At 35.6% G+C, this 22,009-nt stretch overlaps 1 protein-coding gene across 1 annotated transcript; it reads left to right on the top strand.

The window, feature by feature from the left end:
• Nucleotides 1-9,936: 9,936 nt before the first annotated feature.
• LOC114423215 (pyruvate dehydrogenase E1 component subunit alpha, mitochondrial-like) lies at nucleotides 9,937-20,523 on the top strand. Its single transcript, XM_028389880.1, has 8 exons — nucleotides 9,937-10,815; nucleotides 11,281-11,360; nucleotides 17,027-17,104; nucleotides 17,227-17,322; nucleotides 17,420-17,491; nucleotides 19,139-19,192; nucleotides 19,325-19,390; nucleotides 20,041-20,523. Exons 1-8 carry the CDS (start codon nucleotides 10,122-10,124, stop codon nucleotides 20,083-20,085), a joined length of 1,185 nt encoding a protein of 394 aa, XP_028245681.1. The 5' UTR covers nucleotides 9,937-10,121; the 3' UTR covers nucleotides 20,086-20,523.
• The last annotated feature ends 1,486 nt before the right edge of the window (nucleotides 20,524-22,009 follow it).

The following is a 22,009-nucleotide window of genomic DNA, read 5'->3' as shown; positions in this document are numbered from 1 at the left end:
GACAAACACATCACATAACAAACCCAACCAATTGTCAACACAAACTTAATCGTCTCCATCAAGATGTTGATTGCAGAGATCAAAATGTTCATGAATTATACTCCATCCTACAAAAAAAGACATGGTTAGTAAAGCAAAGAGAGTTGGAGATGATTCATGGAAACCGGGAAGAATCATATGCCAAGTTGAGAATGTGATCGTTGCTCAAACAAAATATGTGTTTGAAGGAGGAGAAATCATACCGGGCAAAAGAATGCTTAAACGTGTCTTTTGGTCATTTGGTTCATGCATTAATGAGTTTGCAGGTTGCAAACCAAACCTACAAGTAAATGGTACATGGCTTTACGGGGAGTATACTAGCACATTATTGATACCTACAGCCCAAGATGAGGCTAACCATATCTTCTCGATAGCCTACGCCATCGTAGAAGGAGAGACAACTTCAACATGAGGTTTTTTCCTAAAGAATTTGAGAAGACATGGTACTCTGCAAATTAACATTTCTCTCATTTCAGATAGACACTCCTCGATTATAAGTGCCTACAACAACCCAAGTAACTTATGAATTCAGGACACATCCCATTTCTTCTACCTGCACCTCATTGCACAAAACTTTCTTCGCGGTAACTCAAACGACAAACATTTAAAGAAGCCACTCATGTTGACTAGTGATAATCTATTTTATTTTTTCGTTAAACTTTACTTTCAATAAAATTTCATAACATAATAGATTGATTGGATATTTACAGGTTACGCATACACGTAGAAGATGCACTGGCGACATCTTGAGGACATTCGTGCGAATAAGCCTAAGTGCTCAACTCCGACTCACAGTATTCTGAAGTCGTCTTTGAGGCAATGAATAACGGTCAGCAAGAATTAAATACACATACGAATTCGACAAACAAACCCAATCCCCACTTCAAACACCCAAACCACAGACCACCCGTAAGGTTTAGAATAATGTTACAATCTCAAATGTGTGATTGTGGTGAATATTAGGCTAAACACTTCTTGTGTTCTCACATCATGGCTGCTTGTAAATCTGTCAATATTGACCACATGAACTATGTGTCCGCCGCTATTCACCTTATAACACATTTTGCACGTCTATAACAACTCATTTGGTTTACTGTCACACGAATTAATGTAACAAGAATATGAAGGAGATTAGTGGGATCCTGATGCAAGGAGAAAGAGAAGGGTTGTCCGATTTCAACTCACATTCATATTGAGATGAACGAAGACGAAAATGAACGGGAAAGTAGAAAAATGTGGAATTTGCCGACAACATGACTATAATAGAAACAATTGTCCCAACATGCCTTCATCTTAGATTTTTTCTTGCCCAAATGTGATTGTTTAAGTATTTTATTTATAATGTAGTATAATGTTCTTCTATAAATAAATTATTAAACAAAAAGTATTATCATTTTTTAAAAAACTCTAATGACATAAACAAATAAATTATATTTAGTAAAATAATAATATTAAAAATTTGAATTTTTTTACTAAAGCAAAAATATTAAATCTAATGACATTTTTTAGGTGAACAATTTTTTTAAAAAAATCGAATTTTGTCTAATAATATTTTTGCTTTAGTAAAAAAATTAGAACTTTTAATATTATTATTTCATTAAATATAATTTGTTTGTGTATGTTATTAATTTTTTTTAAATGATAATATTTGTTGTTTAACAATTTATTTATAAAAGAACATTACATTACATTGTATTAAACAACAATACTTGTCTAAGGGAAAATTGAAGATGTAGGTAAGCTGGAATAATTGTTTGTTATGGCATTGTTGCCGGTAGATTACACAATTTTTTTTTACTTTTTTGTTCATTTTCTTCTACGTCCATCTCATATGAATGTGACTTGAAATCGGACAACCCTGTGCACTCTTCATTTTCCTTGGATCAGGACCCATTAATCTCCTTCACATTCTTCCACCATCGTGTGTCACTAAACCAAAGAAGTTGTCATAGACATGCAAAATGTTTTGTAAAGTGAATAAGGCAGTAGATAGTTCATGGGATCAACATTGACAGATTTACAGGCAGCCATGACGTGAGAACACCGTAAGTATTTAGCCTGATATTCACCACAATCACAATCTTGGGATTGTAACATGACCCTAAACCTTCCAGGTGGTTTGGTGTTTGAAGTGGGGCTTGGGTCTATGTTACAATAAATGTGTGGTTGTGTTTGTAAAAAAAATGCGTATTTGATGACCGTTATTCGTTGCCTCGAAGACAACTTCAGAATACTGCGAGTTGGAGTTGATCATTGCCTAGGTTTATCGACATCTACTAGCAAAGAGTTTTGCAGTCTTAAGTATGTCTCTTCAACCAACGATGACACTGACAAATGTCTTGTGTTTTTTGAACATGGAATCAACCGACTCAGACAAATTTGTAGTTATATGTCCTCAATGTTTCCCCTCGTCAAAGCATTGTACCCAGTATTTTTTTGGTAGCTAATCAAGCTATTCAGTTGCACTTGGCTTATTCACACATATATTACCAAGATGCCACCAATGCATCTTCTCTGTGTATGAGTATCATGTAAATATTCAATCAATCTATTACATTATGAAATTTGATTCAAAGTAAAGTTTAACGAAGAAATCAAATATATTCTCACCAGCTGAGTTGTTTCTTCAAGTGTATGCAGGGCAGAACAAATGGGATGTTTCCTAAACCCATAAGTTAATTTGCGTTCTCAAATTTTTTAGGAAAAACCCCACGCTGAAGTTGTTTCCCTTCTACAATGGTTAGCTCCGTCTTGTGGTGTAGCTATCAATGATGTGCTAGTATACTTCCCATAAATGCCAGGTATAATTTCTCCCCTCTCAAACACGAATACAAATTCTATTTGAGCAGCAATCACAATCCCGAGAACACAAGATTGCAAAGCTCCCAAAAGTTTTGCCAACTTGACATATGATTCTTCCATGAATCATCTCCAACGCTCTTTGCTTTGCTAACCATGTCTTTTTGTAAGATGGAGCATAATTCATGGATGTTTTGATCTCTGCAGTCAACGTTTTGATAGAGACTGTTGGGTTTGCTCTAACAATGGGTTGGATGATCTGTGTTATGACGTGTTTGTCGAGTTGTCGATGATCTTGTTTGAGCATTGGCGCGAGACAAGTGTGATCACCTCTGATACTCTTGATAATCCATTCCTTATCCCTTTTTGAATTGCATGCGCCTAAGCTTCATGTACAACCATCTTCATGTGACTTACACAGGAAGTTTAGCCTTCTCTGGTCAAAATATATTATTCTGCTATCAAAATGATTTATGATGTTGTATTCTTTGACTACTCGAATACATTGTGTTTTTTCATCGATGGTCATGCCAATCTCGAGGGCACCGGTTAGTGGTTGTACACTATCTTGTTGCTGAATGAAATAGTGTCGATCATTGTATTGTGGTAGGTGGTCAAGGTTCAACTCCACTAGACACCTAGGTTGGTGATATTGCAATGGAGGTGACGTTGGTCCGCCAACACTCACGCGAATTATTGAGAACCATGTTAATGTACTAAACGTACGCATGTGAGTGAACAATGTGCAATAATGCATATTAAAGGCGACAATCTAGTGCATGTAAGTGAATAGTGTGCAACACTGCACATTAATGGGGTTCTTAGTGCATGTGAGGGTTAGGTACGACACTGTTCCGCATCTCTACAAACATCCATGTAGACTATTATTATTGAAGTAAATTGAAAAAAAAAAACTTCAAAGCATGGAACAACTACAAATACAAAATAAAGGCTCAGAAAAACTTAAATGCAATACAACAACAAAATATGTTAAATTATTAATTCTAATTTCAGGGAATTGTGCAACTGCTCCATCTTGGCCCAACTTAGGTCATTAACTTGAGAAGGTGATAATGAATTATGAACATCAACTTTAAGTTCCATACATATTATACTTACCATATTCACAAATGTATCAAGCATGCACCAAACACCTTCTTCGTCAATAATTTGAATTGCCCTATATTGAACTTGACCATTGAATTGATATACATGACAACGATACCAAAGTGCAGTAATTATAGGCATTGCATCATTATCTCTAATTGATGACTGTATTGCGGTGATTATGTTTGACAGCATCATTGTTGAATTCAACAATAATGATTTTATCTTGTCACCTCTGAGAATTGTATTTGCACTTGAACTTTGAATGATTTCACCATTGATATAAATGTACACATAAATTGGTTCTAACCTCATTTTGCTTGCTCTTTTTGTTTACTCTGACAATTTGATTTGATGCAACTATGCAAAGTATTTGGTGATATAATGCATTTATATATACAATCAATCATAGGTCCATGGTTCACGTGAATTGGAATCTTGATGCGTGACACTAACATAGTCGTGTTAATGTGCTTTCGAGGCCTTACAATGAGACAAAGTGTAAATGTGCTTTGAAATCTCAAGGCCTTACAATGAGATAAAGTGTAAATATGTTTTGGAATCTTAATACAGTTTATATTATAAATAGATGGGAGGTGCATGTCAATACCACATTTTCATCACCCAACTTCAAACTTTATATCATTTGTATCTAGTTTACCATTTAACATCGTTGTCATGGCTCATAAACCTCTATTGCGTCATCAACACGTTCACCATTCATGTACCACGATTAACGACTTAATCACTTCATATTACCATACAATACTTGAACCAGAACCACAAATTATACCATTATTATTGTCTATCGGGTTTCAACATATTGCCCTAATCAAACAGTGCAGAATTGATCTTGCATTGGTTGAATGATGGAGGCTTGAAACACATACCTTTCGCCTTCCATGGGGTGAGTGCACCATCATACTCGATGTTACACTTCATCTAGGCATTAGAGTCAATGGCCATATTGTGATTGGACCTAGCTTCTTACATTGAGATGAGTTATGTGACGAGTTACTAGGGGAAGTCCCTCCAAAAAATGCAAGTAAGGGAGCTGCACTGAAGCTGACATGGTTGCTTAGTATCTTGCACACATCATTGCCTAAAGAACCAACAATACACCAATTACAATGCAGGTGTAAAACTTACACAATGTTCATGATTGGTGGTGCTTTAATTCCTGATAAATCTGGAAATAGAGTTCATCTAATATATTTGAACCTATTACGTGATTTCAACAACATAAAAAACTATAGTTGGGATTCTACTTGTTTAGCAAACCTATATAGAGAATTGTGTCGAGCACCATCGAAGGTTGGTAGAGTTATGGGTGGTTGTGCCATACTGTTGCAGTCATGGGCTTGGTACCACATGTCTTTTATTGCACCAAGAGTCCCATGACCTGAAACAACTTATCCATTCTCTAAAAGGTTATTTACATATAGTGAAATCTAAATTTTAAATTTCAATGATGCGTATTATAACATTACAATGAATAGTGGTTTTGTTTCTTTTACATTTCAAATGGAATGGTGGTAGATTAGAATATAAGACCACACCTCATGGTGACTTGGTCAGGTATAAATCTCGTATATATCATATGGAGAGTCATGAGGTATAATATTATCATGAATTGCACCATCAATATGTACATATTAACATTTACTAATGTTGCATTATTAACATATATTTCAGTTTTCTTGGATCCCATATAGAGGATTTGAAGAACACTTATCGAGACATGCATACAGAGACAAAGAGATTTGGTCTGCATGTATTGCAATTATTTGGTTTTCAATTCTGGAATGACATCAAACAAATCGGGTCAAGCTACAATTTGGACTACAACAAGATATCCCTATTGATCCTATGAATCTTGATCGACTTCACCAGATTGACATGCGAGACAATCATTACAGTGACTAGATGGAATATCATGCGGAGTGAATTAATATCTAGAAGAACAAACGCAATGAAGTTTTAACTAGACAATGGGTTGAAGGAATAGTGACACATACACCGAAATATATGGAATGGTATAGGAAAAATACTATTATGTTATTGTCTGTTGCACAACAACTAAAGGATCCACGCATAACAACTACCCATAATGTTGTAGGGACAAGTGTTGAACAAACACATTTCGAAATTCCACATCCTCAGTCTATGTTTTGTACTCCTTCACCTGTTCATCAAACTTTTGGATAGACTCGCGAGTCAGTCAACGCAACTAGCCATGAATGGATGACCAATTTATTTGGTGGATTTGAATACACCAAATTCTACGGCATCATATTTGGTTTCTTTACAACAGTTTGATGCACCATGTTCGTTTGAAGAGCAAGGACAAAGTTCTTCAGCTACAATAACCCACAATGAATACACTGACACAAAATAACAACATCATCATCATGAGGGAGGACCAGTCACATAAGAGAGAAGAAATCTGCGACGTAATCGATGTCCACCGTCTTGTGGGACTGGTCATCATCTTGGTCATTGAAGTATAAAATGTTGTGATAATGGGATCAACTATGTTTAACTACCCTTATAATGGTTTCATAAAAAATGACCTCAAATTAAGAGTAAAAAAAAGTATGTTTCTTACCCTTAAAACAATGTTTAATTGGTCATCTTATGCAATTTTTTAAATTTATGTCCAATACATTAAAAACATCCATGAAAATTTTATTTCATGGTCCTCACATCAAAGAATAAAAAAAATATATCATGTAACAATTTAACAAAAAAGACCTCAAATTAAGAGTAAAAAATTAAAAAAGTATGTTTCCCACCCTTAAAAAAATATTTAAGCGGTCATCTTATGCAATTTTTTAAATTTGTCCAATACATTAAAAATATCCGCTGGAAAGTTTATTTCATAGTCTTCACGTCAAAGAATCCAAAAAAATATCGTGTAACAGTTTCATAAAAAAAGACCTCAAATTAAGAATAAAAAAAAAATGTTTATCACCCTTAAAAAATGTTTAAGTGGTCATCTCATGCAATTTTTTGAATTTATGTCTAATACATTAAAAATATCTATTGAGAAATTCATTTCATAGTCCTCACATCAAAGAATCTAAAAAATATATATTGTGTAACAATTTCATAAAAAAAGACCTCAAATTAAGAATAAAAAATAAAAAAAATATGTTTCCCACCCTTAAAACAATGTTTAAGTGGTCATTTTATGCAATTTTTTAAATTTATATCCAATACATTAAAAAATCCATGGAAAGTTTATTTCATAGACTTCAAGTCAAAGAATCCAAAAAAAATATATTGTATAACAGTTTTATAAAAAATGACCTCAAATTATGAGTAAAAAGTTTAAAAAGTAGGTGTTGAACATACTCGCATGTCATTTACCTGCTTGCAATAAAAAAATTCTATAAATACCACTAAAGATATTCGTAGAACTTTCAAATATTCATCTCAATCCCTACAAGAATGTGTCACCTAACTGCATATGTTTGTGTTTACTACAACAGTGAAATATGCAACACTGATGAGGACACTACCTTCATTAGTAACAACACAAAATTTCTTGGTCAACAAGGTCATAACCTTTATGCAATTAGTTGAATTTGTTCACCAAAAAATAAACATTGAACCACACCAATATATTGAAGAACTCCGCTTCCGATGCCCCATATTTGAGTTAGGACAACTGTTAGACAAGTGGCCTCAAATATCTTAAGAAGGGGGGGTTGAATTAAGATATTCCAAACTACTTCCCCAATTAAAAATCTATTTCACTTTCTATTCAAGTTATAAATTCCCTTAACAATGAACTTCTTAAATATTAATTCAAATAAAAACAATTTGAATATGAATATAAAGCAATAATAAACAAAGGAGTTTAAGGGAAGAGAAAGTGCAAACTCAGATTTATACTGGTTTGGCCACACCCTTGTGCCTACGTCCAATCCCCAAGCAACCCGCTTGAGAGTTCTACTATTCCTTTTACAAGTTCTAAACACACAAGGACAATCCTTCCTTTGTGTTTAGAATTCCTTTACAACAAGAGATTTTCGGTCTCTTAATCCCTTAACGAATTAGAAGGAGAAGAAGAATGAATCTCTCTAGAAAGAGATAGATTTTACAGATTGAGCACTCAAATAATTCCTTAATGAATTGCAATTGAATTGGCCAAGGAATTCTTAAGAGGATAAAATGATTTTGCTCTTTGAGAGGATAAACACTTTTGTTCTGAAAAAAACTCTTAGCAAATTCGTGTTATAAGTCACATATATATAGACCATTGGTGGTCATGAAAAAGCCTTTTGAGAAGTTGTGACTCTTAGAAAGATTTTTCTGAAAATCTTGTCTGGTAATCGATTACAGGAATTGTGTAATCGATTACAGCTTTTAAAATTTGAATTAAAACGTTTATTAACTGCTGGTAATCGATTATCAAAATTGTGTAATCGATTACACAGTCTAAAATTCAAATTCAAATTTTAGTAGCTGTTGTAAAACATATTTGGCCACTAGTAATCGATTACATCCTCTAGTAATTGGTTACCAGAGAATAAATCCTTTGAAAAACACTTTTTAATTTAAATTATTTGGCCAAACCTTTTGCTAATTCAATTAGGAATTCCCTTCCTAATATACTAGTGATCATCTTGATGTTGTGACTTGTAATCTTGAAGTATTGTCTTGAATTTAATCTTGAAAAGTCCATTTGCATTAATTGCATCATATCATCATGATCATCACCAAAACACCAAAGGCAATTGCATCTACAACAACCATACATATACACATCTTTTATTCTGAGAGATGATGCTGACGCTCGACAAATGTTCAACATTTTTTACAACAACCCAACACTACCATTCATGGAGTTATTTGCCATAATTTGTGACAATAATAGCCCACCAAACAACCAACATGACTCAACCTCCAATGTTGACGACCTGTTATATGAATATGAGAGTTGTTGGATCAAAGACCATGGTAGTGATAGTGACTTCTCTTCCGATCTGGAAGGATGCAACATGTCTCTTTCCCACGAACCAATATCCAAACGAAGTTGATAGTGATAGGTGTGTTGCTTTCGGCCTAGAAGGTAGCTTAATAAAAATTTATTATTAATATAATACTATAAAAATAAAAAACCATAAAAATAAATATATTTATAGTGTGCATTCCATGATATCAAATCTAATAAATATCTTATTCATCATACACCAATTTTAACACAAATAATAATGACTTGTCACTTAATTTTAATAGACTCTAAATATAAATAAATTATGTTAATATTATTCATCATACACACTCACCTTGTATTAATTATTTATTATTTTTATCTTATCTCTACTTTAAAAAGTTTAATTTAAAACCTTTATATATAAGATTAGTCCAACCCTTAGAGAAGGATGTAGAGAAATAAAAAAAATAAAATATTATGAGTTCAAATCTCCACTAATTAATCAAATCTTATTAACCAATGTGTGGTAAAAATATTAATTAAATAACTTAAATAAAAAATATTTATCATATAAATTATATAAGAATATAAAAAATTATAAATAATATAATTTTATATATCTCAAAATAAATCATTCTCATTTGAATTATTAATAAATGTCCTAGCCTAATTATCTGTCTGTACAAAAATATCACCAAAAATCTAGAATTTATTCCACGAACAAGCTTTCCAAATTCAAGTACTTCAAAATCTTCAATTTATGGCGAACGAGCTAATGAAAAATCCCAGATTCTTTTAGGATTCAGATTTGCTGCATTAAAGAATTAATGCAATCGCCTCTTCGACCTCTATCCAACGGTTCATAGTTTTCCACGTCATAGAAATAATGTTACAGAATACCCGTGAAATCTAACTCAATTCAACCAGAGCCACTAGACGAAGATCAAACGATACATATATTAAGAGGTTATATTAACTAAATCTTTTACGAAGCACCCCGAATAAAAAAATCATTTTTATTTTGTCTCTGTCACTTTCCCACCATCCATCATCACTTTTGACCCCTCAGTCCACACCTAACCCTCCAACCTCAAACAAAGTAACAAAAACCCATTTTTTCCTCTTCTTTGCATCATCATTCTCATTCCTTCTTTCTAAACTAACCAACTTTTTTTCAAACAAATTCGATTCTTTCTTCATTTTTAACCTAATTTTCTTTTCGATCCAAAAAATGGCTCTCTCGCGCGTTGTTGCTCAATCGTCGCAATCGAATCTTCTGAAACCCCTAGCGTCGTACTTATCACTACGACGCCGTTCGGTTTCGACTTCGTCAGACCCACTCACGATAGAGACCTCGGTGCCCTTCACCTCCCACAACTGCGACGCGCCGTCACGCGCCGTGGAGACCTCCTCGGCGGAGCTCTTTGCGTTCTTCCACGACATGGCGCTGATGCGGCGGATGGAGATCGCGGCGGACTCGCTCTACAAGGCGAAGCTGATCCGCGGCTTCTGCCACCTCTACGACGGTCAGGAGGCTGTCGCCGTCGGCATGGAGGCCGCCATCACGCGCAAGGACTGCGTCATCACCGCCTACCGCGACCATTGCACCTTCCTCGCCCGTGGCGGAACCCTAATCGAGATCTTCTCCGAGCTCATGGGCCGCCGCGACGGCTGCTCCAAGGGGAAAGGGGGATCCATGCACTTTTATAGGAAGGAAGGTGGCTTCTACGGTGGCCATGGAATCGTTGGGGCGCAGGTTCCGCTTGGGTGTGGCTTGGCTTTTGCTCAGAAGTATTGTAAAGATGAGAATGTTACGTTTTCTATGTACGGTGATGGTGCTGCCAATCAGGGCCAGTTGTTCGAGGCGCTTAACATTTCCGCTCTTTGGGATCTCCCCTCCATTTTGGTCTGCGAGAATAATCACTGTGAGTATGAAATGTGGGGTGGTTTTAGACTTTGTTTGGATAAACTTTTCCTTTAAGACAATTGTTAATCAGCGGCTTTATGACATTGGTTAAAAAATTAAAAGGAGAAAGATCTTTATTGGGATGCATAAAATTGTGTTATCCATGACTTTTTTTTAAGCCCTCCTATTATTTTTCACAATAAATGTTTTTTTCTTTTAGTTCATAAACCAAACCAATGCCCTAAGGGCACGGGTTAACAAGATACTTCATTTAATACTTGTAGGAGAAGAAAATAAGAAGGTAAACTGAATTGAGCTTCTTTCATAAGTTGAAATTAGCTTATCAGTAGACTAATTTATAAAAACTTAATTTATTCTACTTTGTTATTTTTTATTCTTTTGTAACTGCTTATTGAAAATAATAATTTGAAAAGGGACTTTGTTGATTTGGGTTTGGATTAATTTGGTTTGGTTTGTGGGACAGATGGAATGGGGACAGCTGAGTGGAGAGCTGCTAAGAGTCCTGCTTATTACAAGCGTGGGGATTATGTTCCTGGATTGAAGGTTAGAGAGATTGACTGCTGTTGTTGTGTTATAAATATTCAATGCCACTCTGTTCACACTAAAAACATCATAGTGCAGCTTGATTGGTGTTCATTTACCCTGTTTGGTCTATGATCTGTTCGTGTCATGTTTGGAGAGGGCTCTGCTGTTTATTTATTTATTCCTGTGTTGTGTTCTTTCTTCACCCTTCACTATTCATATATTTTCCTCTCTTTTTTCTGTGTTTTTCATTTCCAAACTTTGTCTTTGTTCACATAGTTGAATGTCTGTTTGGGCAACGACTCCAGTTATTGGGTTGTTGATTGTGAGTTAGATCGATGGTGATTGTGTTAGGATACAAGGGTAAGATGTGGTTGGAAGAATAAAGGGGAGTCAAAATAGTTAAAAACAATTAGGGCAGTTAACTAGTTAGAGGAGGTTCAGTTAGAAAAATAAGAGGAAATAAGGGTAGAAATGAGACGTTCAAAACATTGTATTTCACTTCTTTCTCTTCTTGTTTAATGTCAATTAAACAATCTTTCTCTCTCCATTTCCAATGGATGATTCCTAACATTTTGGTCCAACTTGCTGGACGCACTCATTGGGGAGATGGAGACCAAAGCTGAGGCATTGGACAATTATGTGGAGCTTTTGAAGAAAACCAATGATCACCAGAAATCATGGGTCCAGCTGTGCTCATTGTATTTCAGTGTATTTGAGATTGAAAAGTATGTTGACGGAGTTGATTAATGAAATTGAGCATATGTTGGGTTGAAGAATGAAGTAGGGCATCAATCTTGAAGAAAATGCACAAATACAACAGTTAGCTCTAGTTGAATTAGAATCTGGTAGAGATGGGATCTGCCCTTGGGTGATTGATAAGCATAAGCATAAGCCACATATCACCAAGGTGTACACCCGCAAACACCCAAGGGGTGCAAACCACCCAACAGTTACAACCCACCCAAAGGGTGTAAACCACCCAATAGTTACGATTCACCCAAAGGGTGCAAGGTCAGAAGATGTGAATCAAGGGGACATGACCCTTGGGAACAGTCACAACCAATAGAAAGGGGACATGACCCTTGGGAACAATTACAACCAACTGAAAGATGTGAATCAAGGGGACATGACCCTTGGGAATAGTCACAACCAACCATTATGATCCGCCCAAGGGGTGTAAGGTTAGGAGATGCAAATCAAGGGGGCATGACCCTTGGGAACAGTCACAACCATTTAGAATAGTTGTGTCCATTAGATGTAGTATAAATAGAAGTAAACTAGAATGGGAAAGACACTCTAGAATTAGGAAGAATCTGAATTGTGGAGAGACAGACTCTCGAAAACCTGTGTAATACAATATCTCTAATTATCTATAAAAAAATTTGTTTCATCTTTTCAAATCTGTTCCTTTTTGATCTGTTCTTATCCATTTGGTATCAGAGCACCGATTCGGTTCCTGTTTCCAACAATGGTGACAACTCGATCCAATTCTGAAAATCCAGACACAATGGAGAGAATTTTGGAGATGCTAATGGAGGACTGACAAAACCGAGATGCAGAACGACAACAACTTGAAACATGTTTTGCGCGCCTAGAAGCCATGATGGAAAATTTATTCAAGCATTCAAATGATGACACACCCAAAGGTTCCGTCAATAAAGAAGAGACACCCAAAAACCACACCGGCGAAGGAAAAACAAAACGATGGAGAAAATTGGAAATCCCCATATATGATGGGGAATCTGATGTTTATAGTTGGATAAATAAATTGGAACGCTTCTTTCAAATGAGAGATATACTAGAAGAAGAGAAAATTCAAGCAGTTATGGTGGCGCTAGATGGAAAGGTGCTATCTTGGTTTCAATGGTGGGAGACTTGCAATTCTGATATTGGATGGGGCGATTTCAAAGTTGCCATTCTTGAAAGATTCCAAACTTCAGCCACTCTCAACCCTTTTGTCGCCTTCCTTGCACTTAAACAAGAAGAAACGGTGGAAGAGTACATTGAGCAATTCGAAAGGTCCGCTGGAGGTGTATCCACAGATCCTCAGAAGTTGGAAGCAATGACATTATGGCCTACGCCCAAGTATGTCACCGGCTTAAGGGTATTCTTAGGCCTTACTAGCTATTACAGGAGGTTTGTTCATAATTATGGAAAAATAGCAAGGCCATTGACCAACCTGTTGAAGAAAAATGCCTTCCAATGGAGTCCAGAGGCGCAAACTGCCTTCGAACAACTTAAGCAAGCCATGACTTGTTTGCCTACATTAGCAGTATTTGACTTTTCAAAGCCTTTTGTGGTTGAAACTAATGCTTGTGGAACTGGATTCGGAGTAGTTCTAATGCAAGAAGGAAGACCCCTAGCCTTTTGGTGCACTACCATATCCGAAAGAAACCAAAGGAAATCGGTGTATGATCGCGAATTGATGGCAATCGTGAAAGCGGTCCAAAAATGGCGACACTACTTGCTGGGAAACCATTTTATTATCAAAATTGACCAAAAAAGTTTGAAATTTTTTATAGAACACAGGATGCTTGGTGAGGAACAATACAAATGGAGTTTCAAATGGGCAGGATATGATTTTGAAATATAGTACAAGCCAGGGATGGAAAATTTTGCCGCCGATGGCCTTTCCAAGAGAAGTTCCTATTGTGCCATGACAATCTTACAAATTCACGATTTTGAAGAATGGATAGAAGAGATCAAACAAGATGACAAGTTACAAAAAATCATGCAAGACCTGATTATTGATCCCGCATCTCATATGGGCTATACTTTGACGGATCAGAAGTTATTTTACAAGGAGAAATTGGTGCTATCCAAATCTTCCTCCTGGATTCCAATCATTTTGAAAGAATTTCATTCATCATTGGTAGGAGGACATTTAGGTATCTTCAGAACTTACAAAAGAATAGCAAGTCTAGTGTATTGGGAAGGGATGAAAACCAATATCAAGAATTTCGTTGTTGCTTGCGAAGTCTGTCAAAGAAACAAAAGCGACAACTTGTCTCCAGCAGGATTGCTACAGCCATTACCCATTCCTACTCAAGTATGGACAGATATTTCTATGGATTTTATTGGAGGACTGCCCAAATCCAAGGGGAAGGATACAATCCTGGTGGTGGTTGACCGACTCACTAAGTATGCTCACTTCATACCATTAGGACATCCCTTCACTGCTACCGAAGTGGCCGCAGTTTTTCTACAGGAAATTGTAAGATTACATGGATTTCTGTCTTCCATTGTTTCAGATTGTGACCCTTTGTTTTTAAGCAACTTCTGGAAAGCCCTTTCTAAAGCAGTAGGTACACAACTTAAGTTTAGTTCAACATATCATCCCCAAACTGACGGACAAACAGAAGTTGTCAACCGATGCTTGGAAGTTTGTTTACAATGCATAACTGGAACAAAGCCTAAGAAATGGGCCTCTTGTCTTCCATGGGCAGAATTCTGGTTTAACACCAATTATATCGCTTCAAGCAAGATGTCTCCTTTCAAAGCTTTGTATGGACATGATCCCATCACATTCTCAAGGGATCCACCATTCCTTCCCGCCTTGAAGAAGTCAATAAACTAACAATTGCTCGGGATGAATTATTGGCTACTCTAAGAGAAAATTTGTTGAAGTCTCAAGATATCATGCAAGCAAATACCAACAAATGCTGTCGGGACATAGAATATGCAGTCGGTGATTGGGTGTTCTTGAAGATGCAACCTTACAGGAGAAGATCCTTGGCTAAAAGGATTAATGAAAAACTCTCCCCTCGGTTTTATGGTCCTTTCCAGGTGTTTAATAAGGTGGGTATTGTTGCTTATAAGTTGGATTTTCCATCTCACATTAAAATTCATCCTGTCTTTCATGTCTCTCTCCTCAAGAAAGCCATTGGTGACTCATTCCAGTCCCAACCTTTACCACCTATGTTATCTAAGGATCAGGAATTACAAGCTTATCCAAATTCTGTTTTAGATATTTGTGAACTACAACCGGGCATCGTGAAAGTTTTAATTCAGTGGAAAAATCTCCCTCCCAGTGAAAATAGTTGGGAATCTATGGCTAAATTACAAGAGGTTTTTTCGACTTATCACCTTGAGGACAAGGTGAGTCTTTTAGGCGGGGGTATTGATAAGCATAAGCATAAGCCACACATCACCAATGTGTACAACCGCAAACACCCAAGGGGTGCAAACCACCCAACAATTACAACCCACCCAAAGGGTGTATACTACTGTCTATTGGTTTTGCTTCTTGAGGAAGACATTATATTTGTCTTCGGATTGGTTGATGTTCCCCTTTCTCTGGTGGAATGGAAGAATTTTTTGGTATTATGTACAAGGATTAGATTGTCGTTGGCCTTATTTTTGGCTTTTTCTTCTCCTTAAAGGAAAAGCTTGGTCAAGGAGCTTAATTCTGATAAAAATAAGGGGGAAAAATTGTCGTTGTCTGTTCTTATTAAATAGGGATCATCTCTTTACCAGCACTTTTCAGCAGGAGTTATTCTCCTTGCAGGGCATCAAACTGAGAATGAGTTTCTTTTACCATCCCAAATTTGATGGTCAGACTAAGGTGATCAATTGATGCTTGGAGTCTTATCTTGGAGCAGCTTAAAGAACTAGTGCATTTGGCCATCTTGGGCTGAATTGTGGAATACCACTCATCACATGTCTACGCAAACAACACCTTTTGAAAGGGGTTTATGGTTGTAAGCCTCCAACTTTAGTTAAGTTTGTGGAAGGGGAATCACGTGTGGAAGCTTTAGTAAGGGATTTGAAGGACTGTGATGAGGCACTTATTCAGTTAAAATATTGTTTGTCCAAGGCTCAGGATTAAATGAAATAATATGCAGAGAAGCACAAGAAACCACATGTTTTTCCTATTGGAGAATGGGGTTTCTTAAACCAAGACCTCCCAAAGAACATTCAATTACTCAAAGGATACACTGGAAACTAGTGCCCCCATTTTTTGAGCCTTATCAAATTCTCGAGAGGTTTGGAGAGGCAATGACGATCTCCATCAGGGTTGTCAGTGTCGGAGAGGAAGGAGGATAAGGTAGAGGTGGCAAGGAAATGCTGCTGAAAATCACCTCTGGTGACGGCAAACGGTGGTTGGAAAAGCTGCAGGAAGGGGGTTAGAGATCTGGTGTGGAAGGACCTATAATAACAAGATTCATCCTACGGCTAAAAATCATGGTCTGTGGTGGACCACCTATTAAGGTGGTCCATTGTTGCTTCCGTCTAGTTCATAACACAATGTCAAGATCCATCCATTCATCTGGTGCCAAAACCTTTTCGCTGCAACAGTCTATAAAGGAATTTCATACAAAGCTTTTGACCTGTAGAAAAAACATAACACAACACAATTCAACCTCCTTTCTCTTGTTGTGTCTATCTTTTCAATTATAATTGTCTTTTTTGTTTTTGGGCTTGTAAGCATGTATATATGTATATCATAAATAATAAATAATTTTTATGTTTTATCTAAAACTTTGGCATCGCAGCCATTCCACTGTTTGCTCTACTTCCATAGCAATTTTGTTACTGGTTAGCAGTAGCTTAAGCTTGGCAGGTTGCAATCCAAGATTGATAGCTATGATATATACATGTGCTGATTGAATATGTGTTGTAGTCTTTTCGTGAACTACATTTTTTGAAATTTTTTTGGAAGTAAATATTTATACTTTGTGCAGGTAGATGGCATGGATGCTCTTGCTGTGAAACAAGCTTGTAAATTTGCAAAGGAGTTTGCTTTGAAGAATGGTCCCATTGTAAGTAAATTAACCTCTCATTTGTACTTATATTTTTTAAGAATTTTTTTAGCTTTTAGGAATGATTCTTTTATTCTCTGTTATATTATAATTGATTTCTCTATCTTAATTATTTTGTCCAGATTCTTGAAATGGACACATACAGATACCATGGCCACTCCATGTCTGATCCTGGCAGCACATACCGTACACGTGATGAGATTTCTGGTGTGAGACAGGTATCTTACTATGATCATAATCAAATGTCTTATTTGTTTAATTAATATTGAGGAGTTTACTCTATCTTTTATTTTCTCCTGTCCAATCTGATTACAGGAGCGTGATCCAATTGAGAGAGTAAGAAAGCTACTATTGACTCACGAGATTGCTACTGAAAAGGAGCTAAAGGTGATTGAATGAAGTTTGAATTCATGCAGTACTTCAATTGTAAAATGTGATATATCTGTTTGTTTTGTATTAAGTACTGATGCTTTCATCCTGATATCTGTGATCAATTTTTTCCTTGCGTCTTGGTATTTTACTTTTCAAGTTCATGAATAGAAACAGTTTTCTTTATATTGTTGCAGGTCATCTAGGAATGAGTAAATTTTATGTTTAAATGATAAAATTCCTATTGCTATTTTAATGAAAGTATACAGATATTTTTTTCATAATATTTTTGGCTATATTAAAATAGTTGTCATGGAATTCGAGTCCCTGCATAGGTTACCTACCATGTGAGTTGGTAGACTTTAATTATGATACTTGAGCTTTATTTTGACTGTAATTACTTATGCTGTGTGTTGGATGATATGATTTGTTTGTCTATCATGAATGGTGTGTCATGATTTTCTTTAAATTTTTGCTAAGTGCCACAAATTTTCTGCCCATTCGGAACAGCTTACAAGTGTCCTGATATATATTAATGTTAGACAAGGAGTAGTATTACTATTAGAAATGCAAGGGAGTAAGGCCCATAAGGTACCTGACCAACATGTAGATAGTCTGGATGCTGAATGGAATATTCACTATGTGCATAACAGAATTCCCACGTGTCAGGGAGGAGTGAGGAAGGTGTGAGATGTGAATTCTATTAACAAAAATCATGGAAAACAGGGAAAGGGAAATAGGGAAGGCATTCAGTGATTGGGTGTTAGAGCCTAGTAGTTTAAAGGCCCAATTAAAGTAACAGGACGTAGAGTGGTAGAACTGTCATGGGCCTAAGATTTGGTATTTTGGCTATTATCTACTAGAAGGGGGTAGGAAGGGAAATGCTCAAAACAAGGAGGGTGAGGTGTCAGTTTGTTAGCTTTGTGAAAGGGGTCTGTTGCATGTAAGACTTGTAATACAGCACAGAGGCTGGAGGCTGGTATTTAAGGTAGTTTTTCATTTTGTTATTTTTTTTCGGCTGTAAGCTGGGTAAAGTTGCTTTGCATTCTTTGATCGAGCCGGGCCCTGTGATTGGGAGCAGGTGGGCATTACTCCTTGTCCTTTCATTACCTTTTCAATCCTCTCTCCTTGACATTGAGCAAGGGTTTGGGACCTTTAGGCAGTGGAGAAAAACCCCTTGAACAGCCTGTAACCATTTTCCATTTTTATTTTATGTATGTTCTTGTTGTGCTTCTGTTTTAGAGGAATTAAAGAGGCCTGCCTCTGCTGTAAGATGTTAATCTGAGTTTTTCATAGAAATCAAAGTTCTTATCACATTAATTTTGATGGAACATTAGAATTTAGTGCTGTTAGATTATGTTATATTTTCTTGTTAGATTATATTATATTTTCTGATGTATTAGTGACAGTAATAAAGCTGTTTTAGTTTTTCTACTCTGACATAGTACACTTAGGCTTCTCCCTTGTGTAATCTTGCTTTTCTCTCTGTAATCAGACCTCTTACTTCTCTTGTACTCAAAGACCTTTGGTCTATATATATGAAAGTCTTTTGGCTGAGTGGGCTAACCAACACACTCAAGACATATTTTCACTCAACTAAGTTCTTCAAAAATGTAGACCATTAACTCTTACAAGTGCTAAAATATTATGCACTTCTTCTTTCAGGACATTGAAAAGGAAATAAGAAAAGAAGTTGATGAAGCCATTGCCAAAGCAAAGGTGAAACTATATCTTGATTGTTTATTCTTCTAATATTAATTATGGTATCCACATATTTTCATCTCCTGCAGTTGCCCTATCATCCTATGTGATTTACAATCTCAGAGTTCTGTATTCATTTCTGATTTCCAGGAAAGTCAAATGCCAGAGCCATCTGATTTATTTACCAATGTATATGTAAAAGGCTTCGGTGTCGAGGTAGTGATATTTTCATCTCTACTCATTATTTTATATATCTCTTCATTCTTTTATTATCAAATGTTAAGTGAATTTTGCTATTAGCAAATCAAATGATATATCAAAGATTCAGTATTCTTTTGCTTAAATTGGGGAGAATATTACTCCTTCCGTTTCAAAATAATTGTTATTTAATTCTTTGCACAAGGATTAAGAAAGTCATGAAATATTCTCAATTTCAAGGAATATAAGCTCACCTGATTGTGTTACCATTCATTCCATTAGTTCTCTCATTGCACTTAATGGAGATACCAAAAGTTGAGGATAAAGTTGAAAAGAAAAATCATTGATACTTCCTTAGTTTCTTAAAGTCACAAATAATTTGAAACCAATTAAGACCTCTCAAATGAAAATTATTTTGAAACGGAGGGTACTTTAGACAAGAGTTTAGATATTTGAAATCATGAAGGGAAGACTAATTTAGAATGGATGGTTGATTTAATATCTATGCTGTTCAAGTCTCAAAGTGAACACAACCCAAACAGAAGTTTTTAAAATTACATGAAAATTAGATGCAGATGCTGTTACATTCAAGTAAATAACAATTATTAGTGTTACTTAGTAGATGATGTGTTTTATTCAACTCTGATTCGTGATCTTCTGAATTTCAGGCTTGTGGCGCTGATAGGAAAGAAGTTAGAGCTATTTTGCCCTGATGGAAAACTTTTCCTTTGAATTTCTTTTCCTTAGTTTTGGACCGATCAAAATAATGAAGAATAAAAGGTTCAGAAGATCATCTCTGCCTATTTGTTGAGCTTTCCCCAAATTGTATATGAAATTGATTCTTCAGTAGCAATGGGGCGGAAATTAATGTTTTGCCATGTAATTTTGGAGGATCTAACACTCATATGACCTCAATTGATTAAGCATGCAACTAGTGTCCTGCAAATTTGGAGGATTTCGTTATGCAAAACCTCCATGATTGGCAAAATTTTGCCATTATTTTATTTTTAGGTATTCACAAGATTGTGTTCCAATTGAAACCATTTTTTGGCTATAAGAGTCTTTGGACAGTTAAAAATTTGATGCCTGTACATTGCAGATTGAATTGGTGATACAGGTTGGATTATGTTATTTTCTTTTTCTGTTCTTTACTTCCTTACGTTTATGTCTACTATAAGGAAAGAAATTCTGTTGATTTTATTTTAATGCTTTTTATGTATTTTTATCCAACCTCCTGAAATGTTTTTAACTTAACATCTAAGTCTTATTAGGTGGGGTTGGCTATATAGATTTCATGACATCATTCAACACTGTTAAAAGTTAAAGTTTTAGAAATATTAAGTCAAAGATCTTTGTTGATAATTTCCTCCAATATTCTTTTTAGTATCCCTTTTCTCATTTTTTCTGGGCTAAAAATCATGTAATCTATTTTGTAACTAGTGTTTCTTGTGTGTGGTCTTCTTTATACATGTTTAAATCACTTTAATTGATTTTTGATATCTTTTCTTCATTGGGTGTTTTATCAATCTTTTCTTGTATAACATTAATTTGTATTCTATTTTTTCTTGTATGATTATATATCTATTTTTAAATTTTCATTTTTGTTATTCTCATTTTTCTCTTATGTTGTATCTTTAAAGTTCAGTATTCACTACTATATAGTATGGTTGGATGCATAGTGATGAAATTTATCTTTGAGTTTGATAGGTACTTTTTTATCATAAATGAGCTTCAGTGTTTTTTTCCATTTAAGTTATCTTGCTTGTATCTTATGTGTGATATTCTCATTAATTTTTCTATCATCTTGTATGATTGGTCTCATATATTTAAATTTAGAAATGTGGTATGACATCTTCCAATTTTACGTTTGAGCCAAAATCTTTTGTCTCTTTTAAAATTGCAATGCATATACTTTGTCTTATTCATTCGTAAGCAAAAATCTTTTGATTTAAAAGTCTGCTTCTAGAGTTAAAGCTCATCTTAAATGCAAGTCTAAAGGAGGTAGAGGTGAAGTTGTCCTCAAGATTGATATTACCAAAGCTTACGATGGCATGGATTGGGAGCGCTCCTAGATGCAATGATTTGCAAGATGGGCTTTAGTCAACAATGGATCAAGTGGATCATGCTCTGTGTCAAAGCTATTTCTTATTCAGTTTTGGTCAACAATCGTTAGCAAATAATGTTTGGTCTTCTCGAGTATTACTTAAGGAAGGAGTTCGATGAAGGATTGGAGATGGTTCCTACATTAATATATGGACATAATCTTGGCTGAGATCCAAGGATAATCCAAGCCTTTGGACTGAACCAATTTTTGAGCTTGTTGATGTGAAAATGCAGAATTTGATGCCTCCTGGTGTTAAGATGTGGAACCAGGAACTTATCATAGATCTCCTTGAGGAGGTGAATGTGGAAGTTGTTCCCAATACTCCACTGTATGATGCTATTGAGACAGATGCTAGGATCTGAAGTACTGAAAGCAATGGTAAAATTGGCCTACCGTATCATAATGGAGGGGATAGTGGATTGTTTTGACATGGAGGTGCCTAGCTCTTGATCATTGCTTTGAAATCTTAAAATACCGCCCAAAGTCAAGGTTTTCTTATGGAAACTTGGTAGGAACAATCTTCCTGTTCGAAT

Source organism: Glycine soja, chromosome 8, assembly GCF_004193775.1.
Source record: "Glycine soja cultivar W05 chromosome 8, ASM419377v2, whole genome shotgun sequence".
NCBI classification, from domain to species: Eukaryota; Viridiplantae; Streptophyta; class Magnoliopsida; order Fabales; family Fabaceae; genus Glycine; species Glycine soja.
Note: the sequence above shows the minus strand (reverse complement) of the source record. Positions and strands in the feature narration are given on the sequence as shown.

Bases quoted from the DNA above. Each gene is read 5' to 3' on its own strand.
- LOC114423215 (XM_028389880.1), top strand. From the start codon at position 10,122: ATGGCTCTCTCGCGCGTTGTTGCTCAATCGTCGCAATCGAATCTTCTG. The intron at 17,492-19,138 runs GTGATTGAATGA...TTCTTCTTTCAG, and splicing joins CTACTGAAAAGGAGCTAAAG to GACATTGAAAAGGAAATAAG. The intron at 19,193-19,324 runs GTGAAACTATAT...TCTGATTTCCAG, and splicing joins AAGCCATTGCCAAAGCAAAG to GAAAGTCAAATGCCAGAGCC.